The sequence below is a fragment of the Scyliorhinus canicula genome, chromosome 10, assembly GCF_902713615.1.
Source record: "Scyliorhinus canicula chromosome 10, sScyCan1.1, whole genome shotgun sequence".
In the NCBI taxonomy this organism is placed as follows: domain Eukaryota; kingdom Metazoa; phylum Chordata; class Chondrichthyes; order Carcharhiniformes; family Scyliorhinidae; genus Scyliorhinus; species Scyliorhinus canicula.
Window position 1 is genome coordinate 153,029,900 of NC_052155.1, and position 20,372 is coordinate 153,050,271.

Consider the following 20,372-nt stretch of genomic DNA (forward strand, 5'->3'; position numbering starts at 1 on the left):
TTTTTACTGTAGCCTTTCGTGGGTTTTTTGTTTGCAATTTTTTAGAAACTTATTTTGTGCCCTTGGTTTCCAATCACAGTATTGCTGGCAAATAATAATTTGCAAATTGAAGCAACCAAATATCTTAGAAAGATCAATAGCATCAATCTGACACCAAGATCGCTTGTTGGGAACTTATTTCATCACTTCTCATGGAAAGATGAAAGGTAGCACGAGAGGATAAAGCACTTCTACCAGCTGACAGGTGCAGCGCTCCAATCTATAGTACAGCAACATAAGTGTCACTCATGTGGCTATCTTGGTTTTACCATGAATCCCAATGGGCACATGAACAAAAAGGTGTTTTATTTAATTAATGTGCAGATGGTCATAAAATTTATCCAAATTACACATCTGTTAAATGTAGTGGACCAATGGATCTTTTCGGTATTTTGCATTTCATTCTGACCAACCATGGAAGCTATTATTAACTTTTATTGCAGGTTCGGGGCATGCTTACACTACATGTTTTGTGCCACTGCTGGGCAGATTTGGCCTTGAATTGACGTTAACTTGCAATCGTTGATTGCAAGCTAGGAACAGCTTTTAAAAGGGGCTGGATAATTTACTGGTATAACCTACCCGAATCCTATTGATTGGAAACAATTGGTTACCCCAGGACAGTCTTTTTGGGATGATCGACTTAACATACAAACAGAAATAAACCAAATTAAAAGGGGACACTGCCCAAACAAACTGAAAACTTGTCAAACGTCAAATCAAAATGTGATTAAGAGGGTCTATAAAGCACTCCTGCTCCTGCGGAACCCAACGAGCACAGAGGGACTTGATGGTGCCCGTGGACACCGCATGCTCTCTCCCTGGCCGCGAACATAGCCGTGGAAGAGGAGCAGATAGCCCGGACAGATGACCCCCTCAATCACTGCTGCCTGGAACTATTGATGGCGACTTTCGCCAGGTCCAGAAGCAGGTTCACAAGGAGGTCCTCCGCCTTCCCGCTCCTTTCTGCAGTGGGTGCCTGTAGATGAGGAATGTTTGTGCAAACAAACTTCAACGAAAGGGTCATCAAGAAACTAAAAAGGGAATCAGAACATTAAACGTAGACATGGACTCCACAAGATCGCAAAAATGGCAGCGTTCTAGGGAGTCCATGAACTGGTGCAAACGGTGGTTGCACGGCATGCTGCGTGCATCACCCTCCACCCCAGTCCCCAAGATTGAGGGGGAGGACGTCTCCATAGAGGGACCTCCAGTGGCTCCTCCACCGCCAGACAGCAACAAGGCAAGCTGAGGCATGTCTGGGCAACAGGTGAGGGCAAGGAGGTTAAAAGGTGTGCAGCAGCAGCCCGTACAGGCAATCCCTCCATGCAGTTTGAAAAGGCATGGAGGGCATTTCCCCATGGCAGGTAGGAATGTGGGGCACCAGCTCCCAAGGCAGGACTCGGGGCCTGGGGCCTATGAGGAATTCCATCCGAGCAGGGCTGGCCACTGCCCACCCTGCTCCACCTTGAGACCACGAGTGCCTTAGGGTCCAAGCACGACCATTTTGAGGCCTTAGATGACATCGGCCGTGAGCCGGACAGCCATCGTTGCGCGTTGAGCCAACCCGTAGGGGGTTACCCCAAGCCACTTGGTGAATATGAGCTCCCAATTTGGGGGGGGCAGGGCAATTGTTAACCTTTCAGCTGTATAAATAGAGATGGCCAGCATGGTACCAACTAGACAGAGAGAGAACCAGTAGTTAATTTTTGGAGCTGTATAAATACTGTTGTAAATAAAAGTTACTTTCTGTTTGACTCTACAAACTCATGCTGGACTCTGTAGCCCTCGCAAAATTTACCATCCCCTTTACATCAATGATGCCACTTTCAGCTGCGTGGGTGAAGCATCTGCGTGTTTCAAGACAAGGTTTAAAATAAACCCTTGTAGAGTGTAAATCAGATGCAAATACCTGAACTAACTCTGAAGTGAAATGGAATGAGATGCCTCCTCCAGAAGAGCTTCACTTCAAGTTCTCTCCGTTGTCAGATTGAGCCCTGAATCGGGCTCCAGGCTGCATTTATGTTGCAGCTGAACTATCAGCTTGAAGGGAAATTACTTCATACTGACACAGTCACAATGTGAATGTACTCTTGAATATGATCTCTCTAACCTGAGACAGCAAACTTCCACTCACTAGCAAATATTACCCTGATTGTCAAGAGCGACACAGTGAACAATTCCTGACGATTACAGCTTTATACAGAGGACCCCAACAGAAGTAAGCCGTTGATTTTATAACTTTTCCCCATTATGCTCACACAATTTCAAAGAAAATACAAGTTACCTTGCAAACAACTGAAAATTGCTGATCATTTCCTGTCCCAACCACCAAGTAACCATCCTTTGTCTCAAAAGCCTGCAAAGTAGAAAATTTAAAGAAGAATTCAATACTTATTTGCAGTACAAGCCGAGAATTAAGGCACAATTTCACAGCAGGGATTTTACAGCTACGTTTATTTGCAGCGTCAATTTGAAAAGAGCATCGATGTGAACAGCAACGGGCAGAACACAAGACATAAACTGCAGCAACTTCTTCCAATAAAAGCAAGGTCATTTTATCAATAAAATATAATGGGTGGATGTGTGTAAATTCAACCCCATCACTTACAGCAGTGAAGTGTCCAGGTACGATTGACAGGGAAATTACTTAACCATCTACATTCAGCCAGGGAATAGTGGTGTCACCACGTACCCAGAAAATATCCAGAAACGGATGGGTTAGGATCATTAATCCGAGTACCACATTGCTCTCCATGGTTACATATTAATTGTCAGACAGTGAGGGTGTCCCAAATATCACAAAATAAATGAATGTGTGTGGCAAAATATTTGGCCAAGAAAATAACTGACTAGTATCAATATTACATATAACATTTTTACAGTGAGGAACACAGAACTCGCATATGATTTCACGATTTGACATAATTTCACACCGTTCTGCAAAAATATACACAATGTCAAATCCTCTATCAGGATCATTTTCAAAAATTTCAAATGGTCTGAGATGGTGCTGCGTTTGTATTCCAATGAAACAAAACGGAAACTTCAAGCTAGAGTAGAGTGGAGCATCTTTTGGTGAAATCAGGAAGACTCAGGTGAGATGCAGAATAAGCTGCAGAATCAAACAATACTTCTGACTTAGATTTACCATTCATCTCATTCTACTGAGCCACATAAATCCTTGGCCCAGTATGGACACTGCTAACTGCATGATAATACCAACGTTAAGTGCTGATTTTTCTTCCAGCTGCAAGGACTGGGATGTTGGTTCTCAAACATCGCTCTTCTTGGTTTTAGGGCACAGTCCACAAGAATCTTTAGAGAAAGCATTTCCTGAAAGTTTTAATCCCAAGTGAAAGCCAAGACTAGAAATTTCCATTGTTGGAGCAAATGGGACTGAGTGTGAACGATTAAGATCCTGAGTTAGAACATGAACGGGGGAGCACTAAACAGTGCTCCGTGTTTTCATGCCAAGAAGCCTCCGCTACAAAGAATTGGTAAATCATTGTTGCCAAGCACCCTGAAAGACTAAACAAGCAGAAATTCTTTCTGACTTGGCTTCTATATACTTGGAACCAAGATGCCCAAAGCCAAACCCTCCTTAGTACACTGGCATCATCCTCTGCCCCAGGTCATAGTTCAAATACCAAACTGAAATAACATTGGCAGGGCTCAATGCCAAGGGAAATACAGTCAAATGAGTGTTGTTTTCTTCAGACTGATGTTGGAATATTCAGTGGTGAGTCTCACTCCTGCAGTGCAGTAGGTGATCCGGGACCAACCTCTGGATTAGAACCAAGGAACAAACACAGAAAAATATGGTGCAATCATCATTTTGTGGGTAGAGAGGAATTATGCACTCTGAGACAGCTTTCTTCATGCCCCAGCAGGACTGTCATATGTTCCCTAGAACAACTGCCACATGAGCTCTGTGAAATAAGGATCCTATTTGCGGGAGCTAAGAGATAAGACACTGGGACGGGCTACCAAAATGGTAATCATGGACAATCATTCCGTCCCCTGCCCTACATTATGGGACTTACTGTAAGAGAGCAATTAGCTCCAATTTATGTTAAGACATGTGCCCAAATCTTCCAACCAGCATCGGAACCACTTTATCTGACACTGATCAGGCAGTAAACTATCCACTGACCTGGATACGTTGAAAAGGCTCCATTTTCTGATCTACGATGCAGAAGAACTCTCTCAGAGAGTAGTAAAGAGAATCAGTGCTGGCCAGCAAGTTGAAATGTCCAATATGAATGTCAATGAATGGGAGGTGGTGAAAGAGGTAATGGGGAGGGGAGTAGGGTGGGTGGCTGGGTGAGGTAAATGAGTAAATGGATAAAGTGGCCGCTGGGCAGGGTGGCAGGTGACATGAGGTAGGGTGGCATAGGGGTTAGGCTGGCAGGTAGGTGAGGGTGGAAGGGGGTGAGGGTGGTGGTGGGTGAGGGGGACATGGGGTGAGGTATGGCATGGGGTAAGCGGTAGGTTGGTGACATGAGTAGGTAGGCGATTGGGTAGGTTTTGAATGGGAAGTTGGTCAGGAGGTAGTTTGGTCAGCTCAGGATGAAGAATAATCAGGTTGGTTCAGAGTGGATCATCGAGAGAGTCAAAGTGAGTGATTAGAAGGTCAGTTGTAAAATTATCCAGGGGTTAGACTAGAATGTTTCTGGCTAACTCAAAGTCTTTTTTTGAGGGTCCTGGAGGGCAGGACTTCTTTGACGTCCCAACACACATATTGAGTCCTACAGCCGGTCTCTGACAATCTAGAGATTGTGGGATCTGAGCCTTGGACACACAACGGGCAGAATTTAGCATTCCTTTTGTAGGTGTGAGGTGTGCGTGCACGCGTGTGTGTGTGTGTGTGTGTGTGTGCGGGGGGGGCGGGGACGGGGGGGGTTCTGTAAACTTTCCTGGGTGGCCATTGAGCCACAGCCAATTTCTCCACCTTTTACATGCCTGGCCCCTGCCCCAATTGAGGTCCCTGAATGCCAATAAATTGCCACTTGAGAGCCTCTTCATTCAGCCTCTAACTTTAGGTTTGGAGGAAGAAGCTCAATGGCTATCAAAGTCACCATTTCCCTCGACATTTTCACATCCGGATTCTTCCGGAGTGTTAATGGACACATATCCAGGAACTCTCAGTTGCTGTCCCACAGATGCATCAGTCAGGTGGCTGATGGGCAGTTTTCCAGGGCTGACAATTACATCAACATCTCCTGCCATGATGCCCATCAGGATGGGCAGGAGCTTCGGATTGCATCTCTGGCTGGTTTCCCAAAGTGCAGAGTGTCATCGATTGCACACACAATCTGGACACCCGCAGATCAACCAGGAATATTTGTTAACTGCAAAGGCTACCAGTCCATCAATATGCAACTGCTACAGAACAGTATCTCCACAAAATATGCGCCGAATTCCCAGGCAGCTGACAAAATGCCTTTATCTGGTGACAAGTCAAAGCTCCCTCATGTTTTTGAACCTGAAAGGAGACCAGGGATACTTCATTGCAAACTTGGCTGATGCCAATAATCAGAAACCCAACAGCTTCATTCAATACGAAGTCTGACAACACCAGGTTAAAGTCTTTTTCACTAGCCTTCAGAGCGCAGCCAGTGACATGCTGAAGATACACGTCAGGTGCTTAACCAGACCAGAAGGCACCCTTCAGTACACCCCAGCCTGAGTATCCAAAATGGCCACATGGTGGTGCTCTCTGATGTGTTATCTGTGTTGGTCTAACATCGACTGCAACTGGATGCAGTAAAACGAGAAACAGGCTTCAGACACAGGAGATGGTCCAGCACTGTTTTATTGAACCTGTTGATTGCTGTACATAATCTGCTGTGGGTTGACACTCTATTAACCTAACTGATAACCTCCTACTGGCTTGACCAGACTAGCTCTCTATCACATGGTGATGATGTTCATTGGCCTGTGCACTGCGACTATCTCCCTGGCCGTGTCCTGTCAGAGAGGGAGAGCCTTAATGCCCTGTGGGCTTTATAGTGGTGGTGTTCTGTCTGGTGATTGGTTGTTCTGTGTCGTGTGTGTTCATTGGTTATCCTGTGTGTCAATCACTGCCTGTCGTCATCGCATGAAATGCATGAGTGGATATTATGACATCTCCCCCCTTTTAAAATAAATTTTGGAATGTGGCTGTATATGCATGCATAACTATGTACAAGTGGGGAATGAATGAACCTATGTACATGGGAAGGTGTCTATCCTGCAGATACAGAGCAAACCAAACAAAATTTACAAGATTTAAGTCTATAGATTCAGTCTTTGTGGTGGGCAACAAATTCTCGTTGATCGCCGCAGAGGTGGAAGGGGGGCGCCGGCATCTGGACAGGCGGGATGGCTGCCATCTTGGTGACCTTGTGGACAGGTGGGAATGTTGCCAGATCGGTGGTCTCGTGGTGCAAGACGTCGGAAGGAGGCATGATGACATGCGGAGAAGTGCGGTCAGGTGATGGGCAGGGAACTTTACGCAGCGCCCTCCTGTTGCGCCGTAAAATGGAGCCATCAGCCATTTGCACAACAAAAGACCTGGGAGCAGCCTGTCTGACGACAACAGCTGGGACTGGCCAGCCTCCCTCAGGCAGCTGAACGCGAACAACATCGTCTGGAGCCAGCGCAGGCAGATCCGTGGCATGAGCATCATACGTGATCTTTTGCTGGTCCCTGGATCGCTGCACCTTCTGCAGCACCGTGAGGTGGTCAAGGTCTGGAACATGGATGGCTGGAACAGTCGTCCTCAGGTTGCGGGTTCATGAGCATCTGCGCCGGAGACAACCAGTCGACAGAGGGGTTGCCCTGGATGCCGATAGCGCCAGGTTGAAAACCGAGGCTGAGTCTGCAGCCTTGCACAGCAACCGCTTGACAATGTGGACCCCTTTCACAGCCTTCCCGTTTGATTGCGGGTAATGGGGACTGGATGTGATGTGACTAAAGTGGTAGGATCGTGCAAAGTCGGACCACTCTTGCCTGTAGAAACATGGACAGTTGTCACTCATTACTGTGAGTGGTATCCCATGCCTGGCAAACGTCTCTTTGCAGGCTTTGATGACGGACTTTGACGTGAGGTCCAACAGTTTCACCACTTCCTGGTAGCTGGAGAAGTAGTCGACAGGAGCACGTAATCATGCCCATTGGCGCGAAAGAGGTCTATCCCCACCTTGGACCACGGAGAGGTCACAATCTCGTGCTGTTGCAGCATTTCCTTGGGCTGAGCTGGTTGAAACTTCTGGCATGTTGTGCAGTTGAGGATTGTGTTGGCAATGTCCTGACTGATGCCAAGCCAGTAAACTGCCTGCTGAGCTCTGCGTCTACATTTCTCGACCCCCAGGTGACCCTCATGAATCTGTCTGAGCACCATGTTTTGCATGCTTTGGGGAATGATGATTCTATCTAGTTTAAGAAGGAACCCCTCAACAACCGTCAGCTTGTCCTTAACGTTGAAGAACTGGGGGCACTGCCCCTTTTGCCAGGCATGGGCGAGGTGCTTCATCACGCACTGCAGTGAGGGATCTTTGCCAGTTTCTTCACGTATTTGTATAACTTGTTGATCAGTGGCTGGGAGGTTGCTGGCACACAGCTGCACCTGTGCTTCAATGTGGCGAATGCAGTCACCCTGTTCACACGGCGTGGTGACGGATCAGGATAGGTCATCCGCGACGATCAGCTCCTTACCCGGTGTGTAGATGAGTTCGAAGTCATATCGGCGGAGACGAAGAAAAATTCGCTGCAGCCGAGGTGTCATGTCATTTAAATCCTTTTGGATTATGTGGACTAAAGGCCTGTGGTCTGTTTCCACCGTGAACTTTGGCAGGCCGTATACGTCGTCATGAAACTTGACTATTCCTGTCAGGAGACCCAAGCACTCCTTTTCGATCTGGGCATACCGTTGCTCGGTCGGAGTCATGGCCCTGGAGGCATATGCCACTGGAGCCCAGGAAGAGTAGCCGTCTCACTGGAGGAGCACCGCCCCAATGCCGTCCTGGCTTGCGTCTGTGGATATCTTGGTATCCTTGGTTGAGTCAAAGAATGCCAGTAGTGGGGCTGTGGTAAGCTTCGCCTTCAGCTCAAGCCACTCCGCTTTATGTGCGAGAAGCCACTGGAACACTGTCGACTTTTTTACGAGATGCCGGAGGGCTGTGCTGTGGGATGCCATGTTGGGAATGAATTTCCCGACAAAATTCACCATCCCGAGGAAACAGAGGACCACCTATTTGTCCTCTGGGGTCTTCATGGCATTGGTTGCCAGAACCTTGTCAGCGTCAGGTTGCACACCCTGTTGTGAAATGTGGTCACCCAGAAACTAGATAGCGGACCTACCAAATGAGCATTTGGCCCTGTTGAGCTGGAGGCCGTTTTCATGTATCCTCTGAAAAACTTGTTTGAGGCGAGCGATGTGATCCTTGGGCTTCATGGACCAGATGATCACGTCGTCCACATAGACTCGCACCCCCTCGATGCCCTCCATCATTTGCTCCATTATGCGATGAAATACTTCGGAAGCTGATATGATACCAAAAGGCATGCGGTTGTAGCAATACCTGACGAACGTAGTGTTAAACATGCACAGCTTCCGACTTGACTCATCCAGCTGTATCTGCCAGAACCCACGGGAGGCGTCCAGCTTGGTAAGGAATTTGGCATGAGCCATCTCACAGGTTAACACTTCACACTTTGGGATTGGGTAGTGCTCGCGCGTGATGTTGCGATTCAGGTCTTTGGGATCAATGCAAATGCGGAGTTCATCTGAGGTTCTTGACGCAGACCATAGAGCTGACCCAGTCTGTTGGTTCCTTGACCTTTGAGATGATACCCTGGTCTTGGAGTTCTCGTAGCTGTGTTTTCAGACTATCCTTGAGAGGGGCCGGCACCCGGCACGGTGCATGGATGACTGGGATGGCATTCGGTTTGAGCAATATCTTGTAACCATATGGGAGCATGCCCATTCCATCAAACACGTTGTGGTATTGCGTGAGAATGTCGTCTATCTCAGCCTGGAGATTTGTATTGGGCGAGGCAGTCGCCGGTGTCGAGGACATGGCATGGAAGCACTGGACCAGATTTAGGAGTTTGCATGCGTGAGCACCGAGCAGGGATGCCTTGTCAGGCCGGACGATCTCAAATCGTAACGTCACTTTGATTGCCTTGTGAGATACACCTAGCTGACATGATCCACTGGCAGCTATGGCATTGCCATTGCAGTCAAGGAGCTGGCAGGCTGGTGGAAGAATGCTAGGTTGGTCTCGGATGCTGTTGAGGTCCAAATGTGATATGAGGTTTGTAGATGCGCCAGTGTCCAATTTAAATCGGATGCGAGACTAGTTAACCGTGATGACAGCACACCACTCGTTGTCAGGATCCACAGTGAGGATTGAAAGGCAGTTTGCACAGTGGAGGCCAGCTCGCGGGTGGTGATTATGCCCACCCGATATGGAGACTCGAGGAAGTCAGCATCGGGGTCCGTTAGGCTGTCGGGATCAGAATTCTGCACAAATTGTTGTACGCAGCGGACATGTCTGCGCTGCAGCTGGGATCGCTGGCTGTTGGTCGGTGGTGTGGACCTGCATAAGGCCGCTTAATGCCCAGGCTTTCCACACATTGCCGCTTTAAATGGGCGGAGCCACAATTTGGACATGTCATGACGCTGCTGTCAGCGCGTTCCGTGCACCATCGCGCATGCGCAGTGCGGTCGGCTGACTTTCGCACATGCGCATCGGGGTCTTGGGCCTCGTCGTCCACCCGGCCGTGGCGCGCATGCAGAGAGACCTGGCAAAGCGCGCAAAACGGCCATTCTCCTCGATGCTCAGGCCTTGCATTTTTGTTATGGCCTGCACCCTTTCTGCCTCGTGGGAGGCTAGTTTTGCATTTTCTGCCGCCCTGATGCGGGAGTAACGATTCCTGGCATGCTCATGGACAACGCACGTTTCGATGGTGACGGAGAGGGTCAACTGTTTGATTTTGAGGAGCTGCTCCCGCAGGGAGTCGGACTGGACCCCGAAAACGATCTGATCCCGGATCATGGAATCAGCCGTCGAGCCACAATTACATGACTGCACTAGGATGCGGAGATGGGTCAAGAAGGACTGAAAAGGTTCACCCTTACCCTGAAGCCTCTGTTGGATGATGTACCGTTCAAAGCTCTCATTCACCTCAATGTCACAGTGGTTGTCGAATTTCAGCAGAACCGTCTTGAACTTCGTCTTGACTTCGCCATCGGCAAATGTGAGCGAGTTATAGATGTGGATGGCATGATCCGCCGCAGTCGACAGGAACAGCGCGATCTTTCGGGCATCCGATGCTGCCTTGAGGTCGGAGGCGTCGATGTACAGGAGGAACTTCTGTTTGAAGACTTTCCAGTTGGCTGCGTGCTGGTCGTTGCAGATTCACTCGAGGTAGGTTCATTAGAGTTAATAGCTCTCTGGTACCATGATGTGTTATCTGTGTTGGTCTAACATCGACTGCAACTGGATGGAGTAAAACGAGAAACAGGCTTCCGACACAGGAGATGGTCCAACACTGTTTTATTGAACCTGCTGATTGCTGTACATAATCTGCTGTGGGTTGACACTCTCTTTACTAACTGATAACCTCCTACTGGCTTGACCAGACTAGCTCTCTATCACATGGTGATGATGTTCATTGGCCTGTGCACTGCGACTATCTCCCTGGCCGTGTCCTGTCAGAGAGGGAGAGTCTTAATGCCCTGTGGGCTTTATAGTGGTGGTGTCCTGTCTAGTGATTGGGTGTTCTGTGTCGTGTGTGTTCATTGGTTATCCTGTGTGTCAATCACTGCCTGTCTGCATCTCATGATATACATGAGTGGATATTATGACACACTCTGCACAATATTACCCAGCAGGGAGATTTTACCCTGCAAGGGAAATAAGGCACAGAGTGCAGGTCCTCTTCAAACAATTCCAAGGAGGAGACAGACGAAGAGAAGGAAGGTGATGAGGGCAATGCAGCACCAGTTATTCATCCTGCTGCCCTGGATTCCAGGAACGGCCTTTAAAAAGTAAGGCACACTTTGATTGCACCTTTGGACCAATGGGAGAATAACATACAACGGTCAATCCTCCTTCGCCCCTCCCACCTTCAAACAAGCAATTAGGTATGCATAATTTCTCCAATTCATGTCTTCCCATTCATCATCAAACAAGTTAAATGATGACTTTTTACCCAGTAACCAAAAATGACAGGACAAGAAAATAATAAAAGGTGTGAATCTATTGAAGAACAGTGGGTGGGATTCTCCGTCCCATCGCACCCATTTTCTGGTGCGGCGCGACCCCGCCGGCAGCGGGATTCTCCGTCCCACCAGTCAGCCAATGGGGTTTCCCATTGTGGGCACTCCCACGGCGTCTAGAAATCCCCGGGCTCAAGTGCGTTGCGGGCGAAACGGAGGATCATGTCAACGGAGAATCCAGCGCAGTTACAACATAACGGGCGGTATTCTCCAGTCCTCCAGCTGTGTGTTTCTTGGCGGTGCACAGTTCGCTGGCAGCAGGATTCTCTCTTTCCACCGCTTGTCAATGGGAATTCCTATTGAAGCCAATGCACCGGGAAACCTGCAGGTGGGGGTGCGCTGCCAACTGGAAAAAGAATCCCAACAGCCAGAGAATTCTGGCCAGCATTTTGTTGTATACCTATATGAATTTCCTTGTTGGCACTGCAAATTTTCCTCTTCCTACTATTTACATGTGGTACACCCCATGGCTTCACCACAGCTAGAAACAGGCTGATCAGATCTCTGCTCTGGCTGTTGAGGTATTCTTGACCAATGACCTCTGAGTTTTGGAGCCAATGGAGGGCCTACTGATGCAAACATTCATGCAGACTCAAAATTGGACTGCTCCACATACTCTAGTGCAAGGACAAGACTAAACCATTAGCACACAAGGCACTATGGTAGGTACTGACTGAAGGAGTTGCAATAGTTGAGAAGTGGTAATGTGGTGGAATTCCCACTTCTACCATTCCTTTCACTACTAGCCACATTTCACTGCTACAACTCTACTGAAAAGCACTTTTGTGCAGATGAGTGCTGTGGTCTCAGGCCAAGTCTAATGTTACCCTATTTAAGGCAGCAAACTTGTTGGCATCCGGAATTCACTTGGCCACAATCAAATTCTGCATGGGCTTATTTGATTGCCGCATCTGATGTTCCACGAAGCTGGGTGCTTTGTGCAAGAAGACATCATTGCAATGCCTCAAAACATCAACCCATTCACACTAGATGGGATTCCACCATTCTCTCTGCAATCACAATTGGTGTGATTGGAAGGTCTGACAGTACATTACATATTCTCTGCTGCTCCTCAATACTATCCTTTCCCTTGATGGTCCCCTGACCAGTTTTGGTGTCCAGGGCTTGGAGAGGTAGGTACCCTCAGATGTGGACTCGTTTGCTGTTCCTATCACCACCACCCTTTTGCTCCCTTGTGAAGCACAAGTCACTGGGTAAAAAAATAACTACAATGCAGGAATGAATGAAGTGCATTTGGTGAGAACAACTATCGGGAAGAGCATGAAATTGTATAAGCATGTGGATGAGTGTGATTTAAACTGGTCCAAGCATCACACCAGCTTAGCGATTGAAGCTGGCCACTGACCCACCGCTTAACTCTTCCACACCCTGAACATCTCAGCTTTATGAAAATGCTAACTCATAATAGAATTCAAACACTATTTATCTTTCCAAAACGACTTCAATGCGCTCTCAAAACACTTGTGATGGTGGTTTGAGGAATGTATTTAAAGTATTACTTCATCAAACAGCTTGTTGCTTCCAATTTTGGGACTGCATGGATTTCTGCGTCAGCTGCCTTCTTACACATGTGGCAGAGCCATTGGCATTTCTCTACATCATCGGATCTCATTTGAAAAATCAATTCGTTCTGTTGACTCTTGTCAGTAATGATCAATGAAACAGTGGCAGCCCTACTTTTGAAGAGATGGGAAAGGCTGTTTCACTCTCCCTGTGCCAATAACAGTAGAATCGACAGACATTATCTCACTCATACAGAAATGTACACGCTGGAAAAAAAAAAGTGTTCCCTTTTCTTTTTTTGGATGTGACCTTTTGCTCAAGAATGTTGAATCAGCAATAAAGATTTCATTCATAATTACTTGATCTTATACAATCTCTATTCACAGAAAGCTTATTCAACCATGTACAAGGGAAAATAAAAAGGCAAAGTGCACAAAAACAATATTTAATGAGATTTTGTTTTGGCAAGCTCTGGTCCGTCAGCTCAAATTATTTCAAGTTAGCATGTAAGAGTGCTCCGCAGACAAAGCCAAGATCCAATCCTTGCCCACAAGAAGAAGTTAACCTTTAGGTGACCCTGCTAAGTCCTATAAATACATTGAATTTGCACGCTATAAAACACACTTTTACAGAAGGAATACGATGCAGTAATCATCTTAACGTAGATACTTTGACAATGGAAGAAATGTCAACAATGCTAATTAAAGATGAGAATTCAAAACCAATTTTATTTTAAGTACACTTCTGCAATATCATAGTTACTGTTCATATTTTCTAAGCAATTAGCAGGTTCTCTTCAATGAGAATCCAGCACTTCTTTTGAGGATCGGATGTGTGTGTTGCAAATCAAACATGGCTTAAATTCCTTAAGTCTTTCACTGAGCTCTGGGACAATCAATATTTGGAATGGTCACCATATAATTAGTGCATAACAGCCCTCTACTTTTAAAGTTCATTCATCTAAAGTTGGTGATGGCTGAAATGAAGCGCTTTTAACTACTGCCACAGATTGCATGAAATTAAATATCCTTCAGATTATGCTTGTTTGTCATCTGCTCTGTTAAGCAAAAAGGGTAGGAATTTGAGATTATTTCAGAGATGAAGTGTCTGATGAGCATGGGAACCCATCATCATGGAGGGAGGGGCAGGGTGTGCAAGTATTCACCTAAGTTACTAATTAGGCTTTAACTACTCAAGTTTACCAGCACAAGGGCAGCACGTGGCACAGGGTTAGCACTGCTGCCTACGGCGCGGAGGACCCAGGTTCGAATCCCGGCCCTGGGTCGCTGTCTGCGTGGAGTTTGCACATTCTTCCCATGTCTGCATGGGTCTCACCCGCACAACCCAAAGATATGCAGGTTAGGTGGATTGGCCACACTAAATTGCCCCTTAATTGGAAAACAAAATAATTGGGTCCTTTAAATTTGTTTTGAAAAAATGTTTACCAGCACAGAGCACTAGTAATCCTCAGCCATCCAGTAATCTATTCGAGGCACTGGTTTAAGAATTGGGCCTTTAGGCCTCTCCAGCCTGCTCCGCCATTCAATAATATCATGGTTGGTCCGTTGTGGTCCTAACTTCACTTTCCTGCCTGCCCCCCATAATCCTCGACTCCCTTGTCAATCAAAAATCACCCAACTCAGAATATATTCAATGACCCAGTCCCCAGTGCTCACTGATAAAGAGAATTCCAAACACCAACAGCTATCTGAGAAGAAACTCCTCATCTCCATCTTAAAAGAGATTCCTCATTTTTAACTTGTGTTGCCCCCCGTTCTGGATTCCCCCACAAGGGGGAACATCCTTTCAGCATCCACAAGGATACTCAGGTGCTTCTGCATTTAAATAATGTTCTTTCTAATCTTCCTGCCAAAGTGAACAAGCTCACATTTTCCCACATTATAATCCATCTGCCAAACTTTTGCCCACTCTTGTCCACCTATCCATACACCTCTGCAGACCTAGATCCTTTGTATGTTTATCTTCAACTAACTGGGAAGATCCCACCCCCAGGGACAACGCAACCTTTTCATTCCGTAAGGACATAGACTGACTGGTCAATCATCAGTAGTGCTCCAGAGCACATTGGAACAGCATGGCTCAGAATCACAGTACCAAGTCTGCACTGAAGGCTAACTTGGTCCCAATCTTCCATCAACAGGTATGTTATTTTGGTACCTCCTCAAACTTGAAGAGGTCTTATCAACCATACTCCCCCAGGAGAGCAGTTATCAATCAGTTTTTAAAGAAATTCAAAAGTTTAAGACCTTTTATGATGACACATTAAACCAATTAAGGTATAAGATCCCATGGAACTATTTTGAAGAAGGTAGATGAATTAACAGCACAATTTGATATAAACAGGTATGACTGCAATTACGGAGACATGGCTGCAAGGTGACCAAGGCGAGTAGCTGAATATCCAAGGATACTCGATACTTAGGAAGGACAGGCAAATAGGAGAAGGAGGTGGGATGATGTTGATAAGGATGAAATCAGTACAGTAGTGAGAGAGGATATTGGCTCAGAAAATTTAGATGTAGGATCAGTCTGGGTGGAACTAAGCCAAACTAGGGGTGGAAAACATTAGTGGGAGTGATCTATAGTTCTCCAAACAGCAGTGGTAAGGTAGGAGATGACATTAAACAGGAAATTAGAGGTGCAAAATACAAGGGTGCTAAAGCAATCATAGCTGATTTTAATCTAGTTATTGACTGGACAGACCAAATTAGCAATAATACTGCGACAGATGAATACCTAGAGTGTGTACAAGATGATTTTTTAGACCAGTATGTCGAGGGAAAAAATGAGGGAACATGCTATCCTAAATTTGGTATTATGTAACGAGAAGAGGTCAATTAATAATCTTGTGTGAGATCCTTTAGGGAACAGGGACCATAATATGATATAATTCTGCATTAGGATGAAAGGTGAAGAAGTCAAATCTGAAACTAGGGCCTAAATCTAAACAAAGGCAACTACAAAGGTATGAGGCGCGAGTTGGCTATGATAGGTTTAGGAACTTAATTAAAAGGCATGATGATGGATAGGAAATGGTTAATATTTAAGGAACGAATGTATGCATTGCAACAGTTATACATTCCTTTCTGGCGCAAAAACACAAGAAAAGTGGTCCAACCAACAAAATAAATTAAGGATAGTATTAGATCTAAAGAGGAGTCTATAAAGTTGCTAGAAAAAGTAGCAAACTTGAGGACGGGGAGCAGTTCAGAATTCAGCAAAGGAGACCAAGAGATTGATGAAAAGGGCAAAAATAGATTATGAGAGCAAACTTGCAAGCAACATAAAACTGGCCTGTAAAAGCTTCTGAGTATGTAAACAGAAAAAAGATTAATGAAGACAAATGTAGATCCCTCACAGCCAAAATGGGAGAACTATAATAGGACACAAGGAAATGGTAGAGCAATTTAACAACTATTTTAGTTCTGTCTTCACAGAAGATACAAATAACTTCCCAGAAATGCAAAGGAACCAAGGGTCGAGTAAGAATTGAAGGAAATTAGTATTATGAAAAAATTGGGCTGGAGAAGTTAAGGAGACTTAAAGCCGATAAATCCCCAGGTCTTGCTAATCCACATCCCAGCGTACTAAAGGAGGTGGCCGCGGGAATAGTGGATGCTGTAGATTCTGCACTATTCCTGGTAGATTGAAGGGTGTCAAATGTCACTCCGGAGTGAGGGAAAAAACGGAATTACAAACCGTTAGCCTAACATCAGTAGTGGGGAAATGCTAGAGTCTATTAGAAAGGATGTGAGAACAGAAAATATTAATGGGATGCGACAAAGACAACATGGATTTATGAAAGGGAAATCATATTTGACAAATGTTTTTAAAAAAAAATTTATTACAAACACAATCAATAACGCACACATACAACAGCCCAATATATACATGATTCAAAGAGTTTGTCAATTTCCCCCCTTTTTCTCCCCTAAACTACCCCAACATCCCTCCTCCCCTTAACCCTCCCCTAATGTACCTGCAGGCGACAAATAGATCTTCACATAAGGACAGAAAAAGTCTCCACCGTACATCTAACCAGTCTTCCGACCCCCTGAAAGCGATCTTGATCTTCTCCAGTCTTAAAAATTCAAACAAATTCCCCAACCATGCCGAGACCCCCGGTGGCACTGCCAACCTTAATAAGATAAGCCGTCAGGCAATCAGAGAGGCGAAAGCCACAACATCAGTCCCCTTCCCCCCCAGCAACTTAGGCAAATCTGACACCCCACAAATCACCAACAAAGGGCATGGCGACACCCTCACCCCCACTATCTCTGACAAGGTCTCAAAAATTGCAATCCCCCAACTTTCCACATCTCTCGCATCTATCCTCCAACTCTGGGGAAAAACCCACTCAGACACCCGAATCATATGAGCCCTATGCACCACCTTGAACTGTATAAATGTCATCCTAGCACCGGATGAGATTGAATTGAACTTGTGCAGTATTTTACTCCAGGCCCCCCCACCCAAGCTCAATCCCCAGTTTCTCCTCCCATTTCTGCCTTATCTCCTCCATTGGCACCTTCTCCGTCTGATGCGACCATCAATTCACTCAGAGACACGAGTTGGAGTAAACTGTGGCTTTAATCGGCTTACAACTGAGCCTGCCTGCGACTGTACTAAACTGAGGGCGGACTCGCAGGACCGCAGCACTTATACTTCCTGAAGGGACGGAGCCCTGTACATGCTTCTCATCTCCCCCTGTGGGCAGAGCCGTGCAACGGCCCCCAGATGGAGCCCACAGGGACACAGTAATGTACAGTGTGAATTATAGTGGTTACACATTCACCACATTCACCCCCTGTTAAAAAAATCAAGTCCGGCGGCGGTGACGGGTCCACAAGTTCCGTCGGTCCGGCGCCCGGATCGTGCATTGCGACCAACGAAGCACTGGTGTTGCAACCGTTTCGGATGGCTGTGGAAGGATGTTCGGTGCGGGTCTGGGGGTGGACTCCGGGGATGGCTCTTCCTGAGCTTCGTTCCTGCGGACTGGTGTGCCGGGTGGAAGGGAGCGCGGGAAGCAAATAGGTGCGGGGACGCGGGGCGTGGGAGGTCGGGTAGGGTATAGTGTGGAGGGTGTATCGGCGGCAGAGCCTGCGGGTGCCAGGTCCCGGAGGGAAACGGAGTCTTGCCAGCCATTGGGGTGTTCGACATACGCATAGTGGGGGTTCGAGTGCAGGAGCTGGACCCTCTCTACCAGTGGGTCAGTCAGTCTTATGTGCCCGAACGTGTTTTCGAAGGAGATCAGTGCCCGGTGTCCTCAACCAGGATGGAAGCGAGGCCCCCGTGGTAGTTCCGCTAGGGAAGGCAAATAAGCGATCATGAGGAGTCTGATTCGTGGCCGTACAAAGGAGGGACCTAATAGCATGGAGCGCATCGGGGAGGACCTCTGCCAGTGGGAGATCTGGAGATTCCTGGACCGTATGGTCAGTAGGATGGTCATCCAGACCGTCGCATTCTCCCTCTCCACCTGCCCGTTCCCCCTGGGGTTATAACTGGTAGTCCTGCTCGAGGCGATGCCCTTGCTGAGCAGGTACTGATGCAGTTCGTCGCTCATGAAGGACGAACCCCTGTTACTGTGGACATAGCTGGGGAAACAGAACAGGGTGAAGACGCTGTGCAGGGCTCTGATAACCGTGGGGGTGGTCATATCGGGGCATGGGATGGCAAAAGGGAAACGGGAGAACTCGTCTATGATGTTGAAAACGTAGGTGTTACGGTTGTTCGAAGGGAAGGGCCCTTTGAAATCAATACTCAGGCGTTCAAAGGTCCGGGATGCCTTGACCAGGTGGGCCTTGTCTGGTCTATAGAAGTGCGGTTTACACTCCGAGCAGATTGGGCAATTCCTGGTGACGGCTTTAACTTCCTCGGTGGAGAAGGGCAGGTTGCGGGCCTTGATGTAATGGGCGAGCCTGGCGACCCCCGGATGGCAGAGGTCATTGTGGATAGCCTGTAGTCGGTCGTCTTGCGCTCTGGAGCATGTGCCGCGGGACAGGGCATCTGGGGGCTCATTGATCTTCCCAGGACGATATACTATATCATAATTATAGGTGGAGAGTTCAATCCTCCACCGCAAGATTTTGTCATTCTTGATTTTGCCCCGCTGCAAGTTGTCAAACATAAAGGCAACCGATCTTTAGTCGGTGATGAGGGTAAACCTCCTACCCGCGAGGTATTGCCTCCAGTGCCGCACGGCTTCCACAATGGCTTGGGCTTCCTTTTCGACTGAGGAGTGTCGAAGTTCCGAAGCGGAGAGGGTTCGGGAAAAGAACGCTACCGGCCTGCCTGCTTAGTTAAGGGTGGCAGCGGGAGCGACCTCTGATGCGTCGCTCTCCACTGGAATGGGACGGACTCGTCTACCGCACGCATGGCGGGTTTGCCGATGTCCGCCTTAATGCAGTTGAAGGCCTGGCGAGCCTCGGCTGTCAGTGGGAAGAAGGTGGCCTTAAATAGTGGGTGGGCTTTGTCCGCATACTGGGGGACCCATTGGGCATAGTATGAAAAAAATCCGAGGCACCTCTTGAGGGCCTTGGGACAATGAGGGAGAGGGAGTTGTAAGAGGAGGTGCATGCGGTCAGGGTCGGGTTCTAGGACCCCGTTTTCCACGACGTAGCCGAGGATGGCTAGCCTGGTAGTGCGGAAAACGCATTTCTCCTTATTGTAGGTGAGATTGAGTTTTCGGGCGGTCTGGAGAAATCGGTGAAGGTTGGCGTTGTGGTCCTGCTGGTCATGGCCGCAGGTGGTGACGTTATCCAAGTACGGAAAAGTGGCCCGCAGACCGTACTGGTCCACCATTCGGTCCATTGCTCGTTGGAACACTGAAACCCCGTTCGTGACGCCAAAGGGAACCCGGAGGAAATGGAAAAGGCGGCCGTCTGCCTCGAACACCGTGTACTGGCGGTCCTTCGGGCGGATTGGGAGCTGGTGGTATGCAGACTTCAGATCCACCGTCGAGAATATGCGGTACTGTGGGATCTGATTTACCATGTCTGCAATCCGGGGGAGGGGGTACGCATTAAGGTGCGTGAACCGGTTAATGGTATGGCTGTAATCAACCACCATGCGGAGCTTTTCCCTGGTTTTGACGACCACCACCTAAGCTCTCCCGGGGCTATTACTGGCCTCTATGACTCCTTCATGCGAAAGATGCCGGACTTTGGATCTGCAGGCTATACCTCCTGCTGCGAGTGGCCACTGGTTTGCAGTTGGCGGTAAGATTAGCGAAGAGTGGAGGGGGGTCGATTTTCAGAGTTGCTAGACTGCATATAGTGAGTGGGGGAAGGGGTCCACCAAAGCTGAGTGTAGGGCTCCTGAGGTTGCACTGGAAATCCTTTCCAAGGAGAAGAGGGGCGCAGAGGTCTGGGAGCACATACAATTGGAAATTAGTGTAATCGGCGCCTTGTATTGTCAGAGTCGCAGTAGTGCGCCCCTGTATTTGAACTGAGTACGACCTCGAGGCGAGGGAGATTGTTTGCTGTGTCGGGAATAACGGGAGCGAGCAACGCCTTAC

At 47.6% G+C, this 20,372-nt stretch overlaps 1 protein-coding gene across 7 annotated transcripts in view; it reads right to left on the reverse strand.

Annotated features, from left to right (window-relative positions):
• The window catches only part of sugct (succinyl-CoA:glutarate-CoA transferase), a 747,294-nt gene that overhangs the window by 395,712 nt on the left and 331,210 nt on the right, over positions 1–20,372 (reverse strand). For all 7 annotated transcript variants that reach the window (XM_038809927.1, XM_038809929.1, XM_038809923.1 and 4 more), the window contains one exon: positions 2,327–2,398. In XM_038809927.1, the coding sequence (XP_038665855.1) occupies positions 2,327–2,398 (72 nt within the window). The remainder of the gene's footprint in view (positions 1–2,326; positions 2,399–20,372) is intronic.